The 25,898-nt window shown below is 58.4% G+C and overlaps 9 protein-coding genes across 9 annotated transcripts; 2 read left to right on the top strand and 7 right to left on the bottom strand.

Moving 5' to 3' along the window:
* Positions 1-504: 504 nt before the first annotated feature.
* Positions 505-1,594, bottom strand: GGTG_02504 (hypothetical protein). The gene has a single exon (XM_009220276.1). It carries the CDS (start codon positions 1,323-1,325, stop codon positions 678-680), a length of 648 nt encoding a protein of 215 aa, XP_009218540.1. The 5' UTR covers positions 1,326-1,594; the 3' UTR covers positions 505-677.
* Positions 1,595-2,126: 532 nt separating this feature from the next.
* GGTG_02503 (hypothetical protein) lies at positions 2,127-4,695 on the bottom strand. The gene is made up of 5 exons (XM_009220275.1): positions 4,179-4,695; positions 3,968-4,070; positions 3,794-3,862; positions 3,115-3,723; positions 2,127-3,032 (listed from the first exon to the last, which is right to left on the bottom strand). The coding sequence occupies exons 1-5, from the start codon at positions 4,575-4,577 to the stop codon at positions 2,584-2,586; spliced, it is 1,629 nt and encodes a 542-aa protein (XP_009218539.1). The 5' UTR covers positions 4,578-4,695; the 3' UTR covers positions 2,127-2,583.
* Positions 4,696-6,396: 1,701 nt separating this feature from the next.
* GGTG_02502 (hypothetical protein) lies at positions 6,397-7,066 on the bottom strand. Its single transcript, XM_009220274.1, has one exon. The coding sequence runs from the start codon at positions 6,826-6,828 to the stop codon at positions 6,643-6,645; it is 186 nt and encodes a 61-aa protein (XP_009218538.1). The 5' UTR covers positions 6,829-7,066; the 3' UTR covers positions 6,397-6,642.
* A 38-nt stretch (positions 7,067-7,104) lies between these two features.
* On the bottom strand, positions 7,105-12,946 carry GGTG_02501 (hypothetical protein). The gene is made up of 2 exons (XM_009220273.1): positions 12,433-12,946; positions 7,105-12,357 (listed from the first exon to the last, which is right to left on the bottom strand). Exons 1-2 carry the CDS (start codon positions 12,868-12,870, stop codon positions 7,897-7,899), a joined length of 4,899 nt encoding a protein of 1,632 aa, XP_009218537.1. The 5' UTR covers positions 12,871-12,946; the 3' UTR covers positions 7,105-7,896.
* A 601-nt stretch (positions 12,947-13,547) lies between these two features.
* GGTG_02500 (STAM-binding protein) lies at positions 13,548-16,701 on the top strand. Its single transcript, XM_009220272.1, has 3 exons — positions 13,548-14,279; positions 14,350-15,737; positions 15,833-16,701. The coding sequence occupies exons 1-3, from the start codon at positions 14,139-14,141 to the stop codon at positions 16,017-16,019; spliced, it is 1,716 nt and encodes a 571-aa protein (XP_009218536.1). The 5' UTR covers positions 13,548-14,138; the 3' UTR covers positions 16,020-16,701.
* Positions 16,702-17,424: 723 nt separating this feature from the next.
* GGTG_02499 (hypothetical protein) lies at positions 17,425-19,594 on the top strand. Its single transcript, XM_009220271.1, has 2 exons — positions 17,425-19,127; positions 19,204-19,594. Exon 1 carries the CDS (start codon positions 17,478-17,480, stop codon positions 18,999-19,001), a length of 1,524 nt encoding a protein of 507 aa, XP_009218535.1. The 5' UTR covers positions 17,425-17,477; the 3' UTR covers positions 19,002-19,127; positions 19,204-19,594.
* A 180-nt stretch (positions 19,595-19,774) lies between these two features.
* GGTG_02498 (hypothetical protein) lies at positions 19,775-20,299 on the bottom strand (the record flags this gene model as incomplete). The annotated part of the gene is made up of 3 exons (XM_009220270.1): positions 19,775-19,909; positions 19,986-20,065; positions 20,146-20,299. The coding sequence occupies 3 exons, from the start codon at positions 20,297-20,299 to the stop codon at positions 19,775-19,777; spliced, it is 369 nt and encodes a 122-aa protein (XP_009218534.1).
* Positions 20,300-21,566: 1,267 nt separating this feature from the next.
* On the bottom strand, positions 21,567-23,310 carry GGTG_02497 (hypothetical protein; the record flags this gene model as incomplete). The annotated part of the gene is made up of 4 exons (XM_009220269.1): positions 21,567-21,802; positions 21,870-22,174; positions 22,227-22,977; positions 23,169-23,310. The coding sequence occupies 4 exons, from the start codon at positions 23,308-23,310 to the stop codon at positions 21,567-21,569; spliced, it is 1,434 nt and encodes a 477-aa protein (XP_009218533.1).
* Positions 23,311-23,636: 326 nt separating this feature from the next.
* GGTG_02496 (hypothetical protein) lies at positions 23,637-25,684 on the bottom strand. The gene is made up of 2 exons (XM_009220268.1): positions 25,170-25,684; positions 23,637-25,077 (listed from the first exon to the last, which is right to left on the bottom strand). Exons 1-2 carry the CDS (start codon positions 25,667-25,669, stop codon positions 23,817-23,819), a joined length of 1,761 nt encoding a protein of 586 aa, XP_009218532.1. The 5' UTR covers positions 25,670-25,684; the 3' UTR covers positions 23,637-23,816.
* Between the last annotated feature and the right edge of the window lie 214 nt (positions 25,685-25,898).

Here is a 25,898-nt window from a genome sequence, read left to right as displayed (position 1 = left end):
TCCGTCACAAAATGATTTTCGCGAGCACAAATAATGTGCAAGATTGCATGGCCCAGCTGTGATACACCGTCAGCCCCGAGTCCAGGGTCCAATTACTGTAGATTTGGCAGGGCAGGGCAGGGCAGCGTCGATGCACTCTCGCAAAGCGCCACTCTGCGAGAGGGAAGCCAGCCAAACCGGCAGACTGCCTGGGTCACCATCCGCATCATCTACACTACTATATGCCTAGCTCTACGGGCCGTGGCAGGGACGGGCCGGAAAGTGACGAGGACATGGGCGTCGAGACTGGAGAGCGGGCGCACAATGCTATCCGTTCACTCAACAATACAGAATGCGGCTAGTACTCTCCTGACGCTATGCACTGTAAGCAACAAGTCTTTGCTGTCATACCAATCTAGTCTCCGGTATGTGAGATAAATAAAAGAGTCCTGGGGAAATAACTGACCCTTCCAGCCAACTCCGCAGCCGCTATGAAGAAAACAATGAACCAAGGAAATACAAAACCAGACGCCGAGGAAGCAAAGAACAACGCAAAAGGGAATGATACCAGGATTGTGAGAGTACAAAGAGAAAAGGGGTATCTAGTGGACACGGGAGAAAACGAGAAAGGCAGAAAAACAATGATACCGCGAGGGAAAGGATGTCAGCAAGTGAGCGACCAGGTGCTTTGCTTAAATCTAAGCGTGCTCCTCGCGCTTGCCCTTACCCTTAACCGGAGTAATGGGCTTCTTGGGCGTGGTGCTGATGGGCGCAACGGGCTTGATCTTGCCGACATTTACAATCGAGGGCTTGGGGGCCGGCTTCCCACCAACGCCAGTCTCGTACATCGGGTTCTTCCGCTTCTCGACGATTGGTGACTCGTCGTGACCGACCTCGCGCTTGCCCTTACCCTTAACCGGAGTAATGGGCTTTTTGGGCGTGGTGCTGATGGGCGCAACGGGCTTGATTTTGCCGACATTTACAATCGATGGCTTGGGGGCCGGCTTCCCACCAACGCCAGTCTCGTACATCGGGTTCTTCCGCTTCTCGACGATTGGTAATTCGTTGTGGCCGACCTCGCGCTTGCCCTTAGTAACCGGAGTAATGGGCTTTTTGGGCGTGGTGCTGATGGGCGCAACGGGCTTGATCTTGCCGACATTTACAATCGAGGGCTTGGGGGCCGGCTTCCCACCAACGCCAGTTTCGTACAGCGGGTTCTTCCGCTTTTCGACGATTGGTGATTCGTTGTAACCGACCTCGCGCTGGGTAATGGGCGCGGCGGCCACCTCGGTGACGACGAGGGCGGCCAGAAGAGCCTGGACTACTAGGGAGGAGGAGGGTTGCATTTTGTGGTTTGCTGGTCCGAGGTGGATGGATACAAGAGGAGAGAATGATACGGTGAGAGGATGGGAAGATGTGATCAAGGCGATGGAGATGGAGATGGAGATGAAGATGAAGAAAGAGAAAGTGGCATGATGATACTGGTGTCAATGTATTTATGATATTTTCTCTAGAGGCCGTTTGCAAGTGCTGCTTCTAATTATATCGCCAAGGTTTGTTTTCTCGGGATGCCGGCACGACAGACTTTGGGGCGTTGACAGCAAGACATGGGGACGACATGGGATCAAGCTTTCTGGCAGGCCCCGGGGCATTGACGTCGATCTGCGGTAGCCCAGTCGGTGGTCTATTCAAAGCCCCCAGCTGGAGTCGACACCCACGTCGCCGGCCAGGCGTGACGTCGTGCTTCTAAATCGGGTCGGTTTCAGTTTTGACGTTTGCGTGGGTTCGGACGGCTGCGGTGCATTACAAGGACATGGCTGGGTGCTGCCAGCCCAGGGTCCACAGCATTGCCGCCCGCACAGCATGGGGTCCATATGCGGCTACTCCGGCTCCAAATGGCCGGGTTTGGTAATTATTGGACGACATGAGAAGGGAATTCTTGACATATGTTCGTCGCCGCTTTCCCTTCCCGGCTGTCTTTTCTGTGCAAGCAACGACAGCCCGCGCCATTACGAACTGGCTCCACCAATCGGGAGCGCGATATTAGAACCAAAACTCCAACGACATACCGCCAGCACGTCCTCCTTTTGACAATAGCTTCACCTCCCACTGGCGAGCCCCGAGTGTGAGATAAGGCAGCTCCGGCGGTTTGGACTCCTCAACTCCAGCGACCCCCCCTCAAGGGTAGGAACGAAGGCTTAATTCAAGAGCAAGAGAGGAGAAGGTTTTCGATGGCAATCGCCTGAGTATTCTAGCAACCAAACAGTGCGTACGCCAAGTGCCCAGATCGAAATGCGATGGAGGGGAGAGGAGACTGAAAATCTCGACAGGTAAAACCAAGGACAGAGGAAAAAACAATGTGTAGCTCCGAAACTGGCCAACATCGGCCAGTGGACGTGTGTGTGCCCTCAAGGGGGACTTGAAGCAATCTTGCGTATCTCCGGCATGTCCCCATCCCTAGCACTTCTCCTCGCTGCCATGCCTCTATGCCACAGTATATTCTGCATCAGCAGAAAATACACCACCATTCAGCTTGTCATCGCAATTGGCGCGGACCGGCCAACTGCCACCTCCCCGTACCCTGCATCACCCCTGCCGGCACAATCACTCGACGTTGTCGACGGCCAGCGAGTCGAGGTCAATTTCCTCCTTGCGGCGACGGTACAGTAGCTTGTTCTCGGGGTTGACGAAGGGGTCGGTGCCAAAGTATATGGGCTCAAGGGTGGTGGTTCCGGCGAGCTTCCAGTCGTACTTGAGCAGCAGGTGGCAGAGGGCCACCTTGATCTCGTTTGCGGCGAAGAAGCGGCCGGGGCACATGTACTTGCCGTAGCCAAAGGTTAGATGCTCGGGGTTGGGCGACACGAGCTGCGCCTTGTGCTCGCCGCCGGGCAGCTTGCGCCGCTCGTAGAAGCGGTAGACATCGAACTTGTCCGGGTTCGCGTAGACTTTGGAGTCCCGGAGTGGAATCGTGTCCACGGCCATGTACTCACCCTTGTACAGCTTGGTGCCGTCCTCGAGCGCAATGTCCGCGGTCGCCTCGCGGATCATGTTGGCTGTGTCCGGAGCGGTTGTCGTTAGCAACAGGCAGGGCTCCAACTGGCGAGGGCGGAGGGGTTCAAGGGGATGGTGCCTCACCGGAAAGGATGGGCTTGAGCCTCTGGGCCTCCTTGATGGCGCTGTCGAGAAGCTTTAGGTTCACGAGCGCCGTCTTCCTCCAGCCGTCGATCGGCAGGACCTCGAGCGCCTCCCGCCTCAACGCCTCGACGGCGTCGGGGTTCGCGGCCAGGTGCAGCATGGTCTGCATCAGGAGGTCGGACGTGGTGTGGATGGCGACGAAACCAAACATGAGCTGGAAGTCGGTGGGCTTCATGGCCTCCTTGCTGCCCTCGTGCTCGAGGTCGGCCCACTCGATGGCGTCGTTGTACTTTGGCACGGGCAGCCCCTTTGCCACGCACTCAGCCTTCTCTTTCCGCCGCGCCGCGACCTGTGGCTCCACAATGGCCTCGGCCCGCCTGTAGATGGCGTGCGCCTTTTTGCAAACGGGGTCGAGGTAGTAGACGAGCGGCCTGGCCCAGCGGGGATACAGCCGCATGTTCTGCATGGCTGCGTTGAAGATCAAGGTAAAGTTCTTGGTGACGTCCAGCCACTCCTCGTTCCGGCAGGTCTCGCCGCCCAGAAACACGCGAGACGAGAGCCGGGCGACGATATCGGTCACGACGGGCGATAACTTGGTCTCGGTCCAGCCTAGCACCACCACCGTCAGCGACGATAGCTCACACCCCGTTGATCGTCCGCATAATTGTGGCAAACATACCTGGGTTATCGCCGAGGCTCTTCTCAAGCGCAAACGTCACCTCTAGGGCGAGTGGCTCTGTGACGGTGTCTTGGGAGAGGACGCGAAAGGCGTGACGTTAATAACCTTGGCCACGGCTCCAGATTCATGGCCGCAACAAAAGCGTCAGGCCTGGTTGTGCACGTGGGGACTTACTTAGCCGCTTCGTCAAGTGCTTCATGATGACCCTCTGAAGGAGCTCGTCCTGACGGTCGATTAGATTGGTGGTCCCGTTGGCGGCGGGGGCGAACGGAACAAGCTATAGGCAGAAGACGCCCGATAAGAAGCCTTGTCAGGGGTCTAGCTCGCACAGGTAGGGATAACATGACTAATAGCAGATAGAAGGCTGCTTTCGGGGTTGACATACGTGGGAGATGGCCCTGCGGAAGTCCAGCGACTTCTGGTTCTTGATCTCTTCCGCCCGGTCCGGAGGAAAGATAGTCACGGGCCCAATGTTCGTCAGGAGCTTGAAGGGCTTGCCCGGGTGGCGCCTCCGGCCCTCGCGCAGATACTCGACGCCCTTGGTGACATACTCGAACTTCTTCTGTATGGTGAGCTCAAAGGGCCCCGGCGCGTTGATGATGGGCACCTTTCCGTCCGTCTTGGTGCCAAATAGGTGGCTAGCGATAACAGGCACCAGCACCAGGGCCGCGAGGGTCAGGGCGATGGTTGAGCGATCAAACTCGAGGAGCAGGTCCGCCAGAGCGCTCTGCCCCTGGAGCTGGTGCTGCAGCCAGGTCGTGTCGACGTTTACAGAGCTGGCCATAATGGGCGGTTGCTCGTCTGTTTGGGCGGTCCCTGGAGGGGTTGTCAGGAGGGACAATGGCTTCACAACTGAGAGAAGAAACGATTGTATTGAGAGGATGCTGTAGAATGTCCCCAAGTAGTGTGTAGAAGATGGATCTCATCCCAACTCTTCAAAGGCTAGACCGCTCTGCTTTTAAACCCGCCGCTCTTTTGGCTATAATGTCATGCCAAGCACGTTAGACCCACACAACTAGGAAACTGATAGGGACCGTGGTCGGAAAACAACTAGAGATTTGCCGACTGGGCTGCCTCTACTGTTGCTTCGTAGCCGCGGGTGCGAGCGTGAGTCCGAGCCGAGAAAACGGTAGGAACGCATATCTCCACCCTGCATCTGGGCATCGCATCGGAGTCGATCCGGACAACATTTTGGGGCCGACCCCGCGCTCCCGCAGTTTGCCCGCGCGCCAAGGAGTTTGGCGTGGGGCCACAGAAAGGACTGGGATGAAGACGAGGTGGACGACGTCAGTGATAGCAACGAATCACGGTGACTAAGTAGGTCGAAGCAGCTGGGGGTTATACGTTGTGGACCCCCTCCAGTCGGATGGGCGGCGCTTTGCCCAAGGCCGAGCCGGGTTTCTCGGGGAACCCGCTCCCCCGTCTCTGTCGCTAGTATGAGTGCCTGCCTGGCGGTTAGCCACCGTTATACGGCGGCGCGTCCGCCTTGCTGCACCGCCGACCAGGATCGTGTTCGCGAGTGCAGGCGCTTCGCTGTCCCAGTTCAAGCCCGGCACCAGCTCAGCGACTCGTCGCCGACGGGCAGCTCGTGCATGGGTTCTGGCAGTTGATGATGCGTGGTGTTGCGTAGGTAGGCTGGTAGCCATCGTTTCGTTTCGGGTGCACCAGTCTAGGGGGAGAAAATTGGCAGCCATTGATTGGTTGTCAAGGGGCCGCGGCTGGGTTGGTTCTGCCGTCCGGGGCGGCCCACAGAACAAGGCTAGATGTCCGGGTAGTCCTCGCTTGCTTCCGCTCCAATTTGAAGCCGAACTCCTTGGAGTTCTGTGGCACCCAGCCGACGAGCATTTATCGACCCTCCACTCCTCTGCGGCAGGGCAGCCGCTCGCCTCCCTCGCGTACGGCTCCATAACCAACAAGGCCTGTTGGATCCACGGTCCAGCCCTCTCGTCGAGCCTCCCGGCCACGAACTGGGCAACGTAAAATGTGCCCAGCGTCCTTTCCAGTTATTAGTGATGGTTGGCCAAACGACGCGACTGTCCGGATAGAACATCTCCCGGTTGAACTTGAGATTTCCCTGCCCGAAAGACCAGCCGCGCGCATGAAGCTTGTCGACCGCATTAAAAACGCCATTCCCCACCACGCGTCTTTATCCGTATAGACATACGCTATTCTCAAAACCTGATTACAACCATCGATGGGAATCTCTCCGACCTCGGACGTTGAGCTCGAGCGTATGGCTGAGGAGTCGACCGATTCAACATCAATCGAGCGAGTCGGTGTCAACACGAACCAATATCCACGCGAGAAAAAAGGGGGATAGCAAGCAATCATCCTGGCGAAATGCATTTGATTGGGTGAAAAGGAACCCGTCGCTTAAACACATATTCACCTAGCGTTTCCTTCCCCCACGCTTATTGCAGAATACCCCAAAGAGTTAGTATAAAACCGCAGCCACAACACCAAGCATTAAGTCGAGGACGGGATGCAGTTAATGCCAGTTATGGCCACCACGGTGCAGCAAGCGTGTTGGACTTGGTTTGGTGCCCAGAAAACCCAATTGCCTGACCGACCCAATTGACCGATCCTGGTAACGTTGCGATTTGGGCTGTGTCGCTGGCAGGTTGGCCAAGTGGGTGGTGGTCTGAGCAATCCATGGGGTCGCTTTGGGGGAGATTTTTGGTTGTTTGGTTGCGCAAGGACCGGGCTGGGAACCTATCCAGTGTTTCATGGAATTGATCCACATGGGCGCCCCGTCCCGCTGGAGCTAGATATCCCGGGTTTGGCATCCGGGGAGTGCCAGGGGTAAAGCTTGCCCATCAACATGGCTGGAACCTTGTGCATGCTCCTATTTAAAGTTCATAGCCATTGTTGACGCCAGCCTTTGGGAATGCCTTGACGGAGGCATCTTTGGAAATGTACATGAACGGAATGTACGGGCGCTGGCTGGGGGTGGTGTGTCGGTGCCTCGAAAGTCGAAAGGTGGTGGGGCTGCGCCCACGCAGGGTGATGTTGTTCCAGTAGGGACCTAGAGGCATTAGGGTACCACCGAAATTGCTAGCCTCGATCTCTCCCGTGCTGGAGGAACGCCGCCGATGTCTCCGGGAGGCGTTGGAAAATCTAACGAGGACGAGGATTGTTGGGGGAAGCGACACCACAAGTGTTATGATGCCAATAATAGCTTCGGGATAAATGTTTATGTTATTAAATGGTGGGAAGGGAATATGTTTTGCCCTGCCTTGTAGATGACGGTAACTGGTGGGTGTTGCCCTCGCTGGTGCGGAATGTGGGAACAGTAAAACCCGATGGAAAGTTTGCACTTCAAGGTACTTAGTTTCTGTGAGGACGTAATTTGTAAAAGTTGGTCCCATTCATGATCCATGTTCCGATCGACTTGCCCCGATCCCCAATCTGTTCCACTCATGATCCCTGGTCCTGTCGTTTATGCATGTCGGCTCGTTCGGCGAACGGAAAGAAAACCGAGCACGTTGCCCAAAGAAATGAGACTAGACCGCGGTTGGCTTTCCACCCCAAAACCTCGGGGGTTGTACGTTGTGGGCCCCCTCTAGAATAGGCACTAGTTGATAGAATCCACGGCCTCGCTTTTTGTTCGGGCAACGTGCCCCAGGCGCACGGTGCTCCACTCCCGAGCGCAGCCGACCAATGACAGCATGAGCAGTCAACTAGCTGGTGCTGCTGCATGGCGGCGCGCTCATAGCACAGCCTCTCTCCCCTTCCTTTTTCCGAGAAGGGATGGACGACCGGTAGCGGTGCTGAGGGCACATCGCTTGCTCATCTCATCAATATAACATCTTGGAACCTCGCGAGATTAACTGGTAAACATCACTTTGCGAAAGGCCTGGGGGTTGTCCAAATCTTTGCCGCAGCGGGTGCAGAGCTTAAGCCTATATCAGACACTGGAAAAACACCCTGGCCATGCACCTTTCACACGAGCCCAGGCGGTGCCTTTTTGAAGTGGCGGGCGTGGAACATGCCCGAAACCTCCATCTGCACCGGTGTATGGTGGTTCATAGCCAAACAAATCGCACCTCCGACTGCAACCAGCGCCTCTGGAGTCTTCCGCACTCTCGCGCCCGCATGTTAGGTCACGACATGGGCGAAACGCTCCGGCCCCGAAAAGACGTCCCCCTGGAGCCACCCGAGCGCGCCAACAGGCTCCTCCCGCCACGGCCCTGGCCCTGCTGCAGGCTCGGGCGGCGCGGGTTGAAGCTGGCGCCCGTGTCGCCGACCACCTCGAGGCCGCGCCTGATGACGGCCAGCTCTGGCTGCCGCGCGAACAAGACCTCACCGCCGTACCCGATGCCAAGCATAGCCTTGTTGAGGGTGCTGATCCAATCGTTGGGTATGAAGAAGTGATGGACGAGCGACGCCATGTCGGGACGCCCCTCGGAACTAACAGTAGGGGCGCTCTCGATATTCAGGGATGAGACCCAGTTGCCGGAGGTGGACACGACCAGCCTGGTGCCGAACGAACCAAGTATGGAATCTATCCCAGCCGAATGCGCGCTGACTTCCATCGCTGGCTCCACGGGCGACTCCGTGTTTCCTTCCAGTAACTTCCTCAAGTCCCACGACTGAATCCAATCGCCGAGAGTTGTCTTTGAGAGCACTGTGGCCGGTGCGTCTCTGGAGATGGAGACAAGGACGCGAGGATGCGAGAGTGCGATCACTCGGTCTATTGTCCCGGTGTAGCTGCATGGCAGGGTGCGGATGAGCTCGAGCGACTCCCACTTGTAGACCCGAAACCCCTCGGGGCCAGCCCGTAATAAAATCCCACTATTTGTCGGGCCCGAGGCCCACACCGGCCCGGATGGTTCGTCGATGTGGGCGAGGCATTGGACACCGTCCGTTGTTGGGGGAAGGGACCAGAGCATACACGCGTCTGCAGTAACCACCAAAAGCCGCTGACGGGATGCTGAAAGAAGCAGCTGCCTCAGAACCCCAGTGCTAGTACAGCGGACCTCAGACACAGGACCATCCTCGACGACCCAGGTCGCATTTGCATTGCCTTTGCCCCCGGTCCTGTCAACCTTCCGCACCGTTACCCGGCCAGCGAGGTCGCCACAAGCAAGAACGAGCGGCCTGTCCGTATCGTCGAGAGCAAGATGGTTGACCCCACAGGTCGCCGTCTGCTCAAACAGCCGCTGCATTCGGGTCTCTCCCGAGATGTCGTAGGCCCACACGGAGCCGTCGTCCCTGCCACAAAACACCAGCGGGAGGGCGCTGCTGCAGGTAATGGCCATGATGCGCGACTCGTCCCGTTTCGCCGATGATATTGCCGGAGTGATTGTCGACACGGCTGACGCCGAGTCGCTGTGCTCCACGTCGGGCTCGTCTTGACGCATCAGAACTGTAGGCTCCCACAGACGGCACTGGTTGCCTCGGAGCTCGAGGAGTCGGCGGCTGTCGGCCGAGAAGACGAGCCCCTTCGGGCTCAGCTTTGTGTCGAGCTGGATTCGATACAGTGGCTGCAGCGTCTTGAAGTCGAAAAGTGTCAGATTGCCATCTGAGTCGGCACCCGCGAGGGTGCGTCCATCGGGCGACCCGGCCAGCACCATGGAGTTGACGCCTTGCGAGGCTGCTGTCGCCACGCCGCTGTCGGTATCGTACACATGGACGTCTCCGATGGAATACGTCGCAGCGAGGAGGGTAGTGTCGATGGCGTCGCCGAACGCAATGGCCCGGACAGGCTCGGGGACGCCTCCGGAAAACCCCTTGGCACTCACGTATCTCTTGGAGCCCGTCTCCTCGTCGTAGATGCCGTGAACGCGCCCCCTGCGCGGGTCCCAAATAACGACCTCCTGCCCTCTGTACACAACTGCCAGGAGCGAGGTGGCGGGCGATATGGCTGCCAGCATCGGTTCCCGGAGCTGGTAGGCTTCATCCAGGTGCGCGGTCCAGTCGATTGGCCTCTCGCGGCAGAACTGGCGAGCCTTGACGTCCCACTCGTATAGCTGGTTCTTCTTGGATGCCGCCCGCAGCACCGCGTTGTTTTCACAAAACTCCAAGGCGAGACAGACCGAGGGGATAGAAAATCCTGAAACCTCCTTGCCCTCGCGTGTGTCCCAGATCCGGACGCGTTTTGCCCCCGCAGTCGCCAGCAGCGAGCCGTCCTGGGCGAAAGCCATCTTCCAGACCGGTTCGCCGTGACTGAGGGTGAGTACCTCCTGAAATACCAAGTCGTCATAGAGAATGACTGAGCCATTCATCATGCCGACTGCGAAAAATCCCTGCCCCGCGGCCACGAAGTTGGCCTTCTTTCCACTGGCATAAGTCACCGTGCTGAGGCAGTCGTCCCAAGCAGGAGCTAGGATCCCATCGACTTTGATGCTGGCAAAGCCGCTGGCGAACTGCTTGTGGATAGAGGAGTCCGGTGGGCAGAATGGCGGGATCAAAAGGTGGATCGACTGCGGCGACTGCCTCAGGTGGCTGGAGAACTTGGTCGCTATGTGCATCAAATCATCTCCCCAGTTGTCCAGCATTGCAAGCTTTTTGTGCGCTCGGTCTCCATCATCGAGTGCGCCTAGATCTCGAGATACGCGGCTGAGCAGCAGGTTAAGGACTTGTCCAGCATGGTAGACAGGCTGTAAATCTCCAGTCATAGCAATGATCTCGATCCAACCCAAGATAGCATCGCTGGAAAAGAAGCGCCCTAAAAGAGTGTGCATCTTGTCGTCCACACGAGGGACAAGGCCAAGATGATGGAAGAGAAAGGCTGACGCATATGACATGAATGGAAAATGTTCGAGTTGGCTACTCCTGGAATCGGCATTTGTGGCCAATGCCAGCTGTCTGGTGCTTTGCTCGTGGCTCTGTAGGATGTACTCGAGACATATGAGTCCAAGTCGCCGATGAGCCTCGGTCTTGGCGACAACGAACTCAGACTCGATGCTGTTCTGGGCGAGAAACTCCCTTGCGGTGGAGTGGACGAGATTGACTCGGCTATGTGTGTCGACGTAGACCAGTTGCCCACAGCATTTTGTGATGGCTCTTTCAATGTTGTCGACCTTGTCTTTGATGTCCATTTCGATGGGGCACTTAATCTCGGCAGTGCTGAGGGCACGAAAGGAGTTTGCTGTCCACGTCAAGATGGATGTCGCCAAAGCTTTGCCAAACCGGGCCTTCGACATGTTGGAGAGAATCTGCGCATAGAGAGAGTCCATGTTCGGAGGCATGCCGTCTAGTACCTGCCTGATCTCGCCTTCCGTGCAGGCTTCTTGGAGCTCCGAGCAGACGATTGAGGCCCAGAGAAAGCTCCCTCCTGCCTTCTTCGTAATCTTAGCAACCATGTCCGCGGAATCCGAATGCTCGGGCGAGACCGCGATAGGAAGCAGGTCCATGCTAGAAGAGAGAAAAAGCGATATGTCACCTTGGACATCTTCCTCGCTTATTGTTTCTGTCCGTATATAAACCTTGGAGCGGTTCACTCCTCGTTGAGACTCAGTGCCAGTCCTAGATGTCACCAGAATTGACACCGGCCAGTCTTCTTGAATCCGAACCAGGAAATTGACGGCTTCGGCACTATTGCACTGATCAATGGCATCAATGACCCAGAATTGGTGTCGACTAGGCCTGATTTTGAGAAGGGCAGAAAGAAATATTTTCCGAAACACGGAATTGTCATCGTTTTGTTCCACGGGCCCATCTTTCGCCTCTGACGCGAGCTTTTTTATGCCCGCAAAGACGTCGGCGTGGAGTGTGGCCATCTGCCTCGCTAGTGACCTCAGACAGGCGCCAATCGTGGATTTGGTGGCATCGCCTCGCCGGAAAAAGAAGTAGCAGCAGTCCACGCCGGCTTCCCTGAGACTCAAGATCGTGTGGGCCGCAAGGAAGCTCTTGCCAGTGCCGGGTCTGCCCTGAAGCCATAAGAATCTTGTGCTGATGGATCTCCAGGAGCGGTAGTAGTCCTTGTGAGCTAGCCATTCACAAGAGCCGGGCAGTCTAGCGAAGTCCATGGTCATGAGGTCGTCCTCAGGCGCCGCAGAAACGCCAAGGAAGTGGTTGACGGATGTTAGATCCTCATGGCTGTCGCTCCTGGAGCGCTTTTGGTTGGTTTCTCGCAAGGAGCTGACAACGGCGGCGAGGGCTTTGCGGATGGAAAGGTACGACGGGTCCTTTTGAGAGGCGAACATGGCAGCATTACGGTGGTCGGCGTCTAGTGGCGTCCTACGCTCGTTGCTCAGGTTCATGACTGCACTGGACTTGTCCACGATGAGGGTCTTCACGAAGCCAACAGACATCGGTCTCGTTTCGTAGAAGGACAGGATGTCGATGCTTGCGCAGAGGCTCGGGAAATCCTCATCGATAGAGCGCAGCGTTGTGGACTGGGGGATAAGGTCATCGACGTGTGGCCGCGTGCCCATAACCATGGTGACGACGCGCGACAGAGTTTGGGCAAGAGTTGAACCCCGGTGTGGTGTCGCGAGGAAGAAAATGGTGCTGATTCGGTCTACCACCGCCCTGAACTGCGGCTCCGTACGCCCCAGGATGTAGGCCATCTTGACAACTAGGCCTCCCATGCTGTGCGCAACAAATATCAGATGTGCCTACGTCACCATGGTATTAGAAGTTCCCTCGTGATATACAGCCATCGGTCCATGTTAGCGAGCCGCTGAACTCACATTGCCACCATTTTGGTTTATGGAAGGAGAGTCTTTAACTTCGGCCAGCAAAGTACGAGCAAAGTCTTCGACGCCGAGGATGGCCTTGCCCAGTCCGGCTGGGTATCCGAACGCATGAATCCTGACATCCTCGAATGCTGGATCGTTTGGGAGCCATTCGCGTGGCCAGTACAGGGAAGAGACGTTACCCTTGCTCCACGTGCTCTGCGAACCGCCATTTAGACCATGCACAAAAACAATGTCGGCAATTGCTGTCCCACCCGGGGGTTCATGAAGAGTGGTGAGGCCTAGGGGGCCCTTGAAAGAGCCTTTGGGGACGTCAGGCTTGGTGGCGGTAGTCTGGCTTGTCTGATTTGTGCCCCGAAGGCTCCAGGTCCCTATCAAGGTCCTCCGGGACGACCAAGTCAAGGACGACCTTGAGCGGGTAGGGGACTCCATGGCCAGGCATCTGGGTGCCAGGGGACGTGCAGATTCCCAACCAAAAGATTCGCGCGAAGCGGCACAGATAGAATCATTTATATCGGCGTCACGAACGGGACGTGGGGCTTCGCACGGGGAGTGGATGGACTGCGCCTCTGTGTCCAGGGAACGGCTGCCAATCGTTTGGTAATGCCTGGGTGGTGCATGCACCAAGCCCCTGGCAGGGGCTCAACGGCAGCCTGGGCTAAATGGTAAGCGGGGCCAGCTGTGTTATTCGGGCGTCAAGAGGTACCATCGAGGGCTTCCATAATCGGGATCCTGCATCGTGCATTCTGTTATCCGTGCCACCGCGTTGAGGCGCTTGGGCATGCAGCTAAATGAAAATTGTCCTTTGGAGGAGGGTGGCAGGACTGATGTTTGGAGCCAGTTTTTGCGCTTGCATCTCGAGTTGTGTTTGTTGATTGTGTCTGGTACTCGCGAACCTCCCATCAGGATCACATATTGATAGATTCGTCTCCACCCTGCCTGTGGGCGCCCTCTTTGTCCTCACTTGTTCTCCATAGTGTTCTTGCTTGAAGTTTTGGTTGGGTGTGGATTTCCTGTGGCTTCCCATCGCGCAGCCCCGGCACCCAACACCCACCGTGGTGCTAAAAGCATTGATGACAAAGCCTGAAACCACTCCATCACGTGGAGAACGCCCAACCCACCCACGTCATGGTGCTGGCACGCGGCATGGAAGCTAAACCCGGGCGCGGGGGGTCCTGCGACTCATTGAGGCTGGCCCCAAACAGCTAGAGGCGCTTGTTGATCACCTGTCAACCCCCAACCGCGCTCAGCCTTGCGTCCTCCTGCTCCCCATCTGTCCCCCAGCCCAGTCGAGAACTGGATCCCCTGTCCTTTGATTTGTTGCTTATCCTCGCAGTTTGCGCTCTCATCGACGGCGTCTGCTATAGCCACCAGCCGCTGTGCTGAGCAACAGCTAGCCCCCAAGGTTCCCAGCAGAGGGTGCCTGCCTACGCTTGCATCACCCGCCGCGTGTGGACTCAATTATACTTTGCCGTGAATTTACTACGCGCCTCCTCCCATCACGGCCCGCCCGTTTGATTCCCCTGCCTGCAGCAATGGCCATTCCATAAGTCGGGCAATCGTCGCGAGGCTTGTCGCCCATCTGTCACCGAACCACCGCCCAGTCTAGCACCCAACAGCCGCCCTCGCGCCGCCTCGATCCATCACTCCAACCAACCTCCCTGACCTCCGACCTCCGACCGCCGACCTAATATCCAACCATGTCAGACCAGTACGGCAGTGTGCCTGTGCGGAGGCCGCTGAGCGTGCCCGAGATAGTGGAGCAGGCAGATAGCATCGATTACACTCCTGACGTCTCCCTGAAACACTGGGTAGGCGCTGCCGAGAGGCTATATCGAGAGGTTCGTTCACGCAATTCCAGGGAAATCTCCAGCACATTTGTCCGTCCCGTAGCCTGACAGCTTCGTGCAGGGCCAGATATACATGAGCGAGGGCAACTCGGCCCAGGCCTACCTCCTCCTCGTCCGCCACTGCTCGCTCGTCCTTCGAAAGTTCCCGACGCACCCGGCCGCCAAGTCCGCCGAGGGCAAACGCCAGCTCAAAAGACTGAACGACCGTATCCCCAGGATCCTCAGCCAGCTCGAGGAGCTGAAGCCCCACATCACAGCCGCCTACAACGAGTGGGAGCGTCTGTCCAAGGCCGGCCAGGTGTCGGAGCAGCGCTCTTCCACGGGAGATGCGAGGTACGATCAACTTGCCGCCAAGGATCCAGCCCTGTCGTGGAACAACCAAGCTCCGGCCGAGCTGCTGGATGCCGGCCGAAATCAGGAGCTCGCCATCCGCCTGGCCCAAGATGACTTCCACCGCCGCAACACGGCAAGGCGCTCCACGCGTCAAGCCGGCATCACGGAGCACGAGGAGCAGAGACGCCGCGGAGGACGAGTGTGGGAGGACTGGGATGACTGGAACAACCCCCGCCCACATGTCGGCGCGACGGACGACTCGGACAACCTGCAGAGACAGCTCCAGGAGACCAGGCGGAGAATGGAGAGGTCTGATGACCGCTCGGACATCGTCGTCAACGATTTGAGCCGCAACAGATATCCCGGCGTGTCGCAGCGGCCGGCCGGGCCGCGTGCTCAGCCGTCGGCCCCGTCCTATAGCTACCCCTCGATCCACAAATCCTCTTCGATTCAGTATGAGCCGTCGCCGGGCCGGCGAGACATGGAGCTGATGGATCCCCGAAGCTACCCGTCCCGGCCGCCCAAGGAGCCGTACCCAAGCACAGCACCACCCCTCCGAGAACCCGCACCCCCGCCTAGGCCTCAGAAGGTTGCGGAATCGGACGGTATCTGTCCCGCCATCCCTCCCGCAGTGCCAAATGTCCCTGCCAAACTCCCGGAGCAGCAGGAGGCGACGGTAGGCCATGCCGTCAACGAGCTCAGCAAGCGAAAGAACGTGACGTTCCTGCCAGCGGGATACACCGAGGGCGGCAAGCCGCTGCGGCCCATCTTCATCCCGCAGCGACTCGAGGACGAGTTCCTGCGGATCGCGGGCCCCAACACGCGCAAGGGGCTTGAGCTCTGCGGGATTATCTGCGGACGGCCGATTAACAACGCGCTCTTCGCGTCGGGCCTGCTGATTCCCAATCAGGTCTGCACCTCGGACACGTGCGAGACCGAGGACGAGTTCCAGATATACGAGTTCTGCGAGCGTGAGAATATGATCATCATTGGCTGGATCCACACGCACCCGACCCAGACTTGCTTTATGAGCTCCCGTGATCTGCACACCCACGCAAGCTACCAGGCCATCTCGCCCGAGTCCATCGCCATTGTGTGCGCCCCCAAGTTTGGCCAGTGAGTCTCCCCTCTCTCATTATGCTTCGCCTCGCTTCTGTTCCAGTGATTATGTCGTCTTTGCCTAACGGCGCGCCCACATTCTTGCCTCGCAGGTTTGGCGTCTTTCGTCTGACGGACCCCCCTGGCCTGCCGCACGTGCTCGGATGCCCACACACCAACACGTTCCACCAGCACTCTCTCCCGGAGCAAGAGATATATAAGGACGCCATGCATCCGGCCAGTCACGTCTATCTGTCGGACCAGATAGAGTTCGAAGTGACGGACTTGCGCCCACGTTAGAGGCGATACCTTGGCCGGATTGCCCAACCAGGATCCTTGGGATTCAGGGCCAGGATACTGGCCAGGAGGCAAGCCCTTGCGGCCGCCCTGAGCAAGACGCATGGCAATGCGCGCACACGTCGTTTTCCCTCCTGTTTTGCGCCGTCTCCCACCAGTTCGATACCCCAAACCCCATCCCCTGCATGATGGCCGTGTACTCAACAGCCCGGTGATATACATGTTGTTTGTTGTTTCCTCAGCCTTGGAGAAAGGTTGACTCTAGTGCTCACAGAATACAAGGCCCCCACCTTTGAAGTTGGGCACAGAAGGGCCCAGAGGATGCATTGGTTCGGCGTTTCATGATGCACGATCTGCTTTCCCATAACCTCGCACATATTCTCCCAGCCCACTTCTTGCCACCCTCCCATGCCACCTCTGCTTTTTTTCATGGGAGGAAGGAACTCCGTGTTGGAGTTAGATAATCGGGGCACAAGGCGTCGATCACGGGCGAGTCTGGTGGGCATTCTAGCGGTGTTAGAACCAAACAAAGGATAGCATGATTACTATCATTGTCATCATCTTCCAGTACAAGCACTCAAGTGTATTGGTCGTGAGTTAGACAAACGCAAAGTGCAGGGGCTGTCGTCTTATTGTAGATGCCTATGCTCAATAGATATCGGTTTCTCGCTTGGTGGGCATACCACGAGTCTGTCCTGTTTCGCGTTGTTTGTCCTTCGTATTGTTCTCACCACGACCTCGGCAAAAACCCCCGTGGGTCGTCTCTATTGACCTGCGTATTGACGGGCGGGCTGATAATTGCGGTTCCTGGGTTCTCGGCTCCACCCTCCCCCCTCTGACTTTAGTAACACCTTCCTCCTCCTCAACGCCGTTCTTCTTTTGCATGACCTCCTCTCATTTCGCCAACTTTTCGCCCCAACTTTGTGTGGCTCGGCTGAGTCACCGCAACTTTGGCCAGTGCTTGCTTGGGGAGCTGGGCTTTCGTTTCTATCTCTTAAAGCCAGCCTCCTCCCATCCTTGACCGTTTCCTTCTTCCTTTTCCTTCACCACGGTCTCGCCTACCGAAGAAGGCCCAGCCGGCACTTGAGCTTTTCCTGCTCTTGATCCAACTGGCAGCGCGCAACATCGCTCTTTGAACGCGCGCGCACAAACTTGCCTCGTCGTCAGTACTCGTCTAGAGCGAGACCGATCACCAGTCCTACAACCAACCACCTGGCAATCCTCTGACGCAGGCACTGAAGAACTTTTGCTTCGGTTCGCATCACTTCTCTTCCAGGATAGCAATTCAGAAGAGCCGGGAATTTCGGCGCGGTAAGCTAGGTATCTGCTTGACCTTTCCTCGCGGTATCGCCAGTTCAGGGCGCCACCTCCCACCTCGTCACATCACCCTCACTCGGCCCTGACTACCACCACCACCTGTTGGTTCTCCCAAAACAGCAGCAACTGCAGCTGCCAGCCAGCATGGCGTACCAGCCGGCACCCATCGACAATCCGTGGCACCCGCAATGGGACCCGCGCTACCTGCCATGCCTCACCCGACCTGATCCTCGCTACTACCGGTATGTCCCGGACCTCTCGTGCTACTTCGTGGTCGCCCACCACCAGAGCCCGGACTGGCAGCCGGGTGAGGGACACCCGTCCTCCATCCGCTGGCTGCGCAACGCCGCCCCCGAGTTGGTCTCTGCCGACGGTCGCCTCGCCACCCCGGCCGACGATGTGACACGCGGCCAGCCCACCTCGACAGCCGAGGCCAGTGCCATCTTCGGCCCACCGCACCCGCCGCGCGAACATCGCCGCGCGAATGTGCCCACTTGTCCCCCGCCGGGCCCTCCACTGGCACGCTCGGGCGTTGACATGCCCGAGACCCGTGGAAGGCCCTTGTCCAGGGAGGGCGTGAAGCAGCCGACGGACTGGGCCGAGCCTGATAGATCCCGCGAGTATTGGACTGAGAATGCAGTCGAGGATGAGAGGAAAGCCACCAGCTACGCTGACCAGACCCATCGGACCGTTCATCACAACACCCACGAGAACTCTGACCAAAAGGTCGCGACCGAGCAGGCCGGCCCGCATGACAACGACTGGTACGACGGACTGTCCTATGCTCTCCCAAAGAACTCGCAGGCGAAGCCCCCGGCCCGGGGTAAGGATGGCACCAGGCAGCGATCGAGCGAGCGAGGGAGCAACTGGCACTGGACGCCCCAGCTCGCTCCCACCCCAGCTTATCGTCAGCAGGCCGCCCAACAGTCGCAGCAATGGGGCCAGCAACTACAGCCACGGAATAATCAGCCGCTGTCGTGGGATAAGAAACAGTCGTGGGACCAGAAACAGTCGTATCAAAACGAAGACGACAGCAGCGCCCGCCCGCGCGACCTCTCGGGCTCGTACGACTCGGACAAGCAGCCGCACACGGCCACGACTGCGCCCTCGAGGAAGGTCTCAGGCAGCAGCGGCGAGCAGGAGCACGGATCCTCCGGATTCTGGCCCGAGACGACCGAGATCTCAGCCCCCGACGACGCCCATGTGCACCGCGTCAAGCCGGACTTCCTCCGCAAGTCCCACGACCTGCCTCTCGGCCACATGGACAGCGCCTGGGGCTGGCCTGAGCGGTCGGACACGCCGCCGCCGCCCTCTGCTTTTAGAGCCGCAGAAGAGAAGCGCCCAGAGGCTGTGCCCCCGACCCCGGCCTCTCAGAACAGCGATCTAAGCTTGACCTACCTGGCCGACTACTACGAGCGCCTGGCGCTTCAGTGCCGCGAGAGGACCATCAGTTCCCACGAGGCTCGCGCTGCCGCTGCTGCGGCCGTTGCCAACAAGGGCCGCCACCTGGACGAGAAGTTCTCCTCACAGCCGCCGACCAAGAGCCGCGAGGACGACCAGCATCACCGTGGTCAGACGTGCGAGGCGTGGGGCGGACCAGTATCCGAGGAGAACAGCAGCTGGGGGAGCGGCTGGGGGGGCGGTTGGGGCAACCCTTCTGCCTGGTGAAGCGCTCCAGCCGGGCATCCCACGCAAGGATCCGACACAGTTCGCATCCAAAACAACAAACAGCTGAAGGGCAGCACACGCAATCGTCTCAGGTTGCTCTCTGAGAGCAAACCCATGCCCAGCATGGTGAGCTCCAATACGCCCCCTCGCAAACCACCCCATTTTCACGTTGACATTCTCTCACGATGCTTTTTTCTTCAAGTTCCATCCCCCAAGAATTCTTTGCGCCAACTTCGCACATGACTCACTCGATGCATTTCACCAATCTTCAGACCATCACCACCAGGCGACGGACGCCGGCACACTAACACCAGCTCCCATACTCGAGTTCCCCATTCCACAATACCTTTAACCCCCGTCATTTTTACTACCAAAACTTCAGCATTTTAGATGATTCTTTCTCTTTCTCCATTCTCGCACAAGGCACCAGAGCCGATGGTCTGCGAGGACCGACGGAGCCACCCCAGCCAGAGGGGAATGGTGCAGGTGCAGGGACGGCGGGAAATCTTTGCGATGATTTCTTCTCATACTCTATTTACTACCCGACGCTTGCCATGGAACAGCTGGGCAATGGAAGCTATCGAGAATCTTTGGCCTTGCTATTTTCTCCTTGATGGGCTATGTCGGCGTCTTCGATGATACCTAGGCAGTCTCTAGAAATAGCTAGCTACTCTCCAGCAACTGGATCAAATGCCACCGCGATAGAAGCGAAACCTGCCCCCAAAACCTGGTCCCCCACGCTCTCCAAGCAGAGCCAACAGCCTTGTGAGACATTACGACCGCACCACGCTCACGGGCCCAAGAGCGCAGGTGGTGAAGGTGCCGACGGTGATGTTTTGGGAGCACCTGACGTAGCCGAAAGAGCTGACAGGGAACAGCGGGATCAGGGTGTCGGTGGGAAGGTGGGCCTGTGCTCGAGGGGTGTTGCCTCCTGTCAGCAACGCCGTGCGTTTGCGTCCTCCATCCAGGGATTGAAGTGCTTACGATGTTGCAAAACTCAAGCTTTGTCTCCGCGCAGGTGTTTCCGGGCACCCCGGTCGAGGAATCAGCAGTCGCCGCAACACCTATCTCAAGGGCAGGCCCCAAGGCAGACTTTTTTAGTTCACAACGATTCGAGAGGGCTTCCGAATGATGAACCACTCACAGCCGTTGGCAATCACAAGTCTCCCTCCCATGCGCTCCAAGATGCTGTCGCAGCACTGCGGTTTGGTGCCTACGGTGCACGAGAAGGCGGCCAGCGTCCCGGGAGCGGCGGCGGCAAGGGCCAGGGCGGAGGCGATGATGCCTTGGAACTTCATACTGAGCGAGGGGTTTATTTGGGAAACTGGTATCTGGTGGTGGGGGAGGCTGGAGGTGAGCCTGAGGACAAGGGATGAACAACAACAGCGACCTCAGCGGGCAAGGGCTATTTATAAGTGAACAAGGGCTGAGAGAGGAGCGGGAGTACCTGAACTCCCGGGCTATACGGAAGCCTGGAGCCCCGGCCATCTTTGTGAGGCCGTACAGGATGACAAGACATTTGCTAGTGGCTGCTGCATATACGAAAGTCGGTGTGGTGAGCCGAGCGCGTCCTCAAGCCAATGTATAACATCATTACGAGGCAAGTTGACAATTGCGGCAATACCATTCCCTAGCTCGCGCCCTCAGGAGGCCGAGGCTGAGACCCAAGCTACAGCGGAGGACAAGGCGGTGATGTCTCGGTCAGTCTTGGCAGTGATCGATCGATCTCTCGGGCCTTGGACCACTAAGATCAACAGGAATGGTATGACGAAAGGGCGGGACGGAAGTAAAATGCGAGTCCTGCATGACATTATTGCTGCCGCCGAGTTGCCAAAACAGGGCACATCTTGGCCAGTGTGGCGGCAGCGGTGTTGCAAGGAGATACACCGTTGGCAGCATTAACGAGCGCTCATGAGTTTGGGGAAGGGCTCTCTCAAAGGATTGGCGAAATGAAAAGTTTATAGATTGTTTTTTTCCTTTTTTTTACCAAGCGATACCCACCTATCCGCAACATTGCTGGTATCAAACCTGAACGATCCTCTGCTGCCCATTGCGTCTTATATGCACGGCTGGCTATCTGGTTTCCAACAGCTCACAGCAGCAAACCGGGTGGTCGAGCGGGTGAAAACCGTGGCGCAAAGTCACAACCGTCTTCCACGGGTGAGGGCCAGGAAACCCCAAGCTCGCTGATTCGAATCCGTTTAGTGACGGCGACTTTAGAGCCAGCAAAATCCAGCCAGTGCGGGTTTTCGTAACGACACTGTTTCACAACAGCCGAGTGAGCTTTTTGCCTTTTTTTTCTTTTTAAGTATTTATATCCTTTGCGGAATTTGCAATATCAAGGAATCACCACGATGCTTGGCGTTGGTTGATACAATGAACGTTTTTTTTTTGCAAAGCGCTTTAGGACAGAGGTTTGGGAGAAATCGAACACTTAAATGGAAGGAAAGACAAGACGAAGGAGAAGAAACGACGGAACTTTTACTAGGTATGTACGAAGGAAGTAGCTTCTGTTCTACTCAACATTTCTACGCAAAACCGTCATATATCAGCATACACAAATCCTCAACCTCCAAGCTCCCAGCACTGGGCCTCGGTCATGGGCACCTCGTACGTGTACAGCGGCTCGCGGTAGAGCCCCGTGACGAAGGCCACGACGCCGAACCAGAAGCGGCTCCCGTGCCACGCGCCGCCGGCGCAGCAGTCGTCCCCGCCGTTGCCGGCGCACTCGCGCGGTGGGCCGACCTCGACGCCCGTGTCGCTGTCGAAGCCAAAGTCCCGCCCGACGGCAAAGGCGTTGACTAGCGCCGCGCGCGCGCTCAGCCCGGCCGACAGCTCCGCCAGCCCCTCGAACAGGCATGCGCCCACGGCCACGGTCAGGTCCGCGAAGGGGTTGAGCTGCAGCTCGACGCGCGCCGCGGCTGGCGACCTCCCAGCCGCTCGCGGAGCTGCCGCCCTTGTCCAGCAGGTCGAGGCGGGCGCGGGCGCCGTCGATGGACGCGCCGTAGCTGGCCGTGGCGTTGACGGGGCCCTCGGCGGCCACCTCGAGCCCCAGCGTCAGCGACGCCATGGGCCCGACGTCGATGATGCCCGGGATCTTGAGCGCCGACAGCCGACAGCGGGCTGTAGCGCACGGGCGCGACGGCGACGCGGCCGCCGGTGCGGGCCGCGACCTCGAGCCCCACGGCCAGGTCTAGCTCTAGCTCGACCTAGAACTCCTCGAACCGCACGAGCAGCGGGTTGTAGTGCAGGTGGCCGCTGAGCTGCACCGTGCCGCGGACTGAGGCCTCGTCGAACGCGACGGCCAGGTCGGCCGTGTCGACGAGACTGTAGTTGGATGCGTCCACCTCGAACGTTTGGCTGATCTCGGGCCAGGCGGCGGCGGCGGCGGTCGACACTGTGCTGGTGCTGATGTTGCCTCCTGAAGTTGGGGTCCCTGCCTCTCGGCGCCGGCTGAAGTCGATGACCACGTTGGCCATCTCGTCGCGGAGCCAGCGTTTTTCCACCGACGCGGTGGCGGTGAGCCCGCCCGCGTCGTACTCGATGGAGCCGACCGAGAAGACGATGCGGTTGTGGCTGTCGCTGCAGCCGTCATGCTCGTCGCTGGTGATGAGCAGCAGTGAATCCGTGCCGTTCAGCCGCCACGACTCCCGGCCCTGCTCGAGCGCGCCGGCGTCGCCGAAGCGGATGTCGACGACCGAGGACGACGAGGAGGCGTTGCCGCCGTCGGACGGGCAGCTCACGCCGTCGAGCGAGGGCAGCGTCTCGAGCACCACGGCCGGCTTCTTCATGGTGGCCTGCACGACGGCCGACGTGCCGTTCTGGTCCCGCCAGGGCAGGGAGACGCTGCTCGATGGGGCAAAGGCCTGGTCCGGCTGGCACGACCTGGCGCGGATGGGGCGCAGGACGCTGGCTGTGGCCGTGGAGAAAGCGCCAGCCCAGGCCTGGGCCTGGAGAGCCTCTTGACTAGTCCCATCTTGTTCACTTATGAGCTAGCTGGCGAGAAGGGCTAGCAAGAAGGCTGTTGCGGGCAGACAGGTGGCCAACTGGAAAAAGAAAAGTTCAGGCAAAGCCGCCAGCCAGAGGCGGCGCTCGTCTTTCTATTATACCCGCATCAGCAACAGCAGGAGGCCGCCTGTCTCAACACGTGCGTGTGTATGCGCTCACGCTCGGGTTGCAGTACCGAAGTTGAAGATGGAGACAGGGATGGTCCATGACAAAAGGCTGCAACGGTGCTTGCAGGACCAAACAGCGCCCAGTCGGTCCCTGATGCCGACCGCGAGGTATGGCCAGGGGCCGGCTGCGTCATTGAAGGACAGGCACAAGGCCGACTCCACCGGCAGGAACACGCCGAATGACACGCAGCGAATCCATGGTTGCTTTCAGGGCGGCTGTTGTTATCTCTCTACACGCCATGGTATTCCCGGGTCGACGGTCGAGGAACGTGGGAACCAACTGGCTGGTGGAGATGCCATCTGATGTTAAATGGAAGCCCCTGATGCGACCGGCCTGTTATATTCCACCGTTCCTGGTCAGGGCGGTTCGCGAGGTGAGCGGCTCGGTGCATCCTTGCCGCTTTCGGCGTCGGAGAAGTCTTGGCTGGCAACGCCTGCGGACCAGTCAACTTCTCTGGCCCGCTTGCCACCTGCGGGCGGGAAATGATAAGGAGCCAGGCACAATATTTGTCTGCGGGTTTGGAAGTTGCCTGGTGCCTCGTAAAACTGTGCCATTTTGTTGTAATTTATCAAGTACATGTCTGGTGCAATGTGCGCCTTCACGTCTCCTTCCACATCCACAAAGACTTTCAGATCTTGGTTAGAGATTCAAGGGCAGCTTCTCGGCCTGCCCTAACCAGCCACCATCTTCCTGCCATGTCCTCCACAACATGCCAGAGCTTGCATGGGCAAACACATACATCCTACCCTTTTTATCACTCAGCGCCTTGGGCGGCCCCTTCAGCTCGCTTGCGACAGTCGTCCAGGTACCGGAACTGGTCAAGGTGCTACCCGAGAAAGAATAGGTCCGGTGCAGCAGCGAGTTATTGTTCATGGTGGCTTCCCCCCAGACAAAGACGTCGACGCGGTTCTCGCTCCAAGAAATGGCCTCTGGCTCGCCCAGAATCTTGACATCGGGGTCGACAGTCGTCCAGTTACGGCTGCTCCAGTCCCCACCCCCATCCCGCTCGTAGCAAGCCTTCCACCACAGCCGCCCGTCCCCGCCTCTGGCAAACACGTCCATGTTTTTCGCGTCGCGAGCCACGACGGCCGGCGTCGAGGTGACGAACCCGCCCAGATCCTCCATATTTTGGCCACCCACGCCACCATACACAGTCCAGCCCTGGTTTGCGGCCGCGCCGTGGAGCAGGTGTCGGTTTTCATCCGCGACGGCGAAGAAGTGAAGCTTGTTTCCCGCATCGACAACCCGTGGGGTCAGAAACGCCAGGGGCGGCGACGAGAAGACCTTGCCGTCCTTGAGCGAAGGGAAGACGCCGTCGTGGCCGATGCCGCTGACGCCGACGGTCCCCATCTGCAGGATCCCGTTGGCGCCTCGGGTAAGGAACATGGCCGTGTATCCGTGCCACTCATCCCCGCTTGGAGCGAGCGTGAGGCTTTCCTTTTTTGCACTCCACGCCTGGCCCTCGGGCGTATCGTCGGGTTTTGTGCTGCTGAAACTCTCGTTCAAGAACCAGTTCCCGCTGCTGTCCTGCGTTGCGCGCCGTAGGAACCGGCTGTCAAGGTAGAGCAGCTCGGTCCAGTTACGCCCTGCGCGGAACCGGGGCTGGACCGAGAATCGGAGGTCCTGATCAAACTCCACGCTCTTCGCGGTGACGATCCAGGCAGAGTTGTTGGCCTGCCGGGAGGAGAAGTCCGTCGGCGAGGTCGCGTTGGGGTTACGGCGGAAGGCCGTGATGGCGTAACCCCCAAACTGAGGATTCGATTCAAAGACTTGTAGATGCGGCGGGCCCCACGAGATGGCCGTAGGGACTGTGTAGAAGCCAACGGACGTCGACGAGCCCGTCATCGAGGCCGGGTTGGCGATGGTGCTCGTGGATGTTGGCGTGTCGGTGGGCGTATCCCTAGACAGCCAGCCATCAGCCGTTTGCAAGCCAAAGTCAGAGCCGGCCCCATCAGAATCTTTGGAGCGTCAGAAACCAAACGAGATGCGTACCTTCCATCACCGCCATTCGTAGATCCAGGCTTTAGGAGAGTGCCCAGGGTCCCGCCCAAAACAGCAGCCACGATAACCAAAGCTACCAACCCAAGGACAAATAGTGACCTCTTTTTCTTTTTCCCCTGCGCCGTTTTCTCGTCTTCGTGCCGTCCTACACCATGCTCCCCGGAAACGTATATCTTGTCATCCCTCGCAACATGCATGAGCCCCGCGCTGTCCGGCACCGCTCGTTCCAGCCATCTTGGACTGGCGGGGGCTGCTTCCAGACCGGGCGTATCGCTGTGGACTTGCAGGCCGGGGTTGTATTCCTCATAGGCGACACTGTGGTTGGCTGCAACGGCAGGAGAGCTCGATTGATCAGGCCCAGGTATTGTCGTAGGCCCCTGTCGCATTGAGCTTCCGCGATCCGGGGGCGCCAGATCTGGGATGGCCGAAGACGCCATCGGAATAACGCGATCGCGGTCTGCTTTGGCGTTGGAAAACAATTGTTTTACCATACACGCCACAGCCGCGGAGAGAAAGAGGGAGTGAGGACGGCTGATCTGCCGAGTGACGAGCGGTTCGGTTCGGTGGCGCCGTTTCAGCGGCAACAGCCACGGTGGGCACGGCATGGGGTTCGTCCAATCCAAGAACCAGCCGAAGGAAGGCTATATCACATTCTGCATGGTGTATTTACGGCGCCTAGGGGTTGCACTGCACCACGTAGTTACGGGTTACACAGCAGGC

This window comes from Gaeumannomyces tritici (assembly GCF_000145635.1).
Source record: "Gaeumannomyces tritici R3-111a-1 unplaced genomic scaffold supercont2.1, whole genome shotgun sequence".
Taxonomy (NCBI): Eukaryota; Fungi; Ascomycota; class Sordariomycetes; order Magnaporthales; family Magnaporthaceae; genus Gaeumannomyces; species Gaeumannomyces tritici.
Note: the sequence above shows the minus strand (reverse complement) of the source record. Positions and strands in the feature narration are given on the sequence as shown.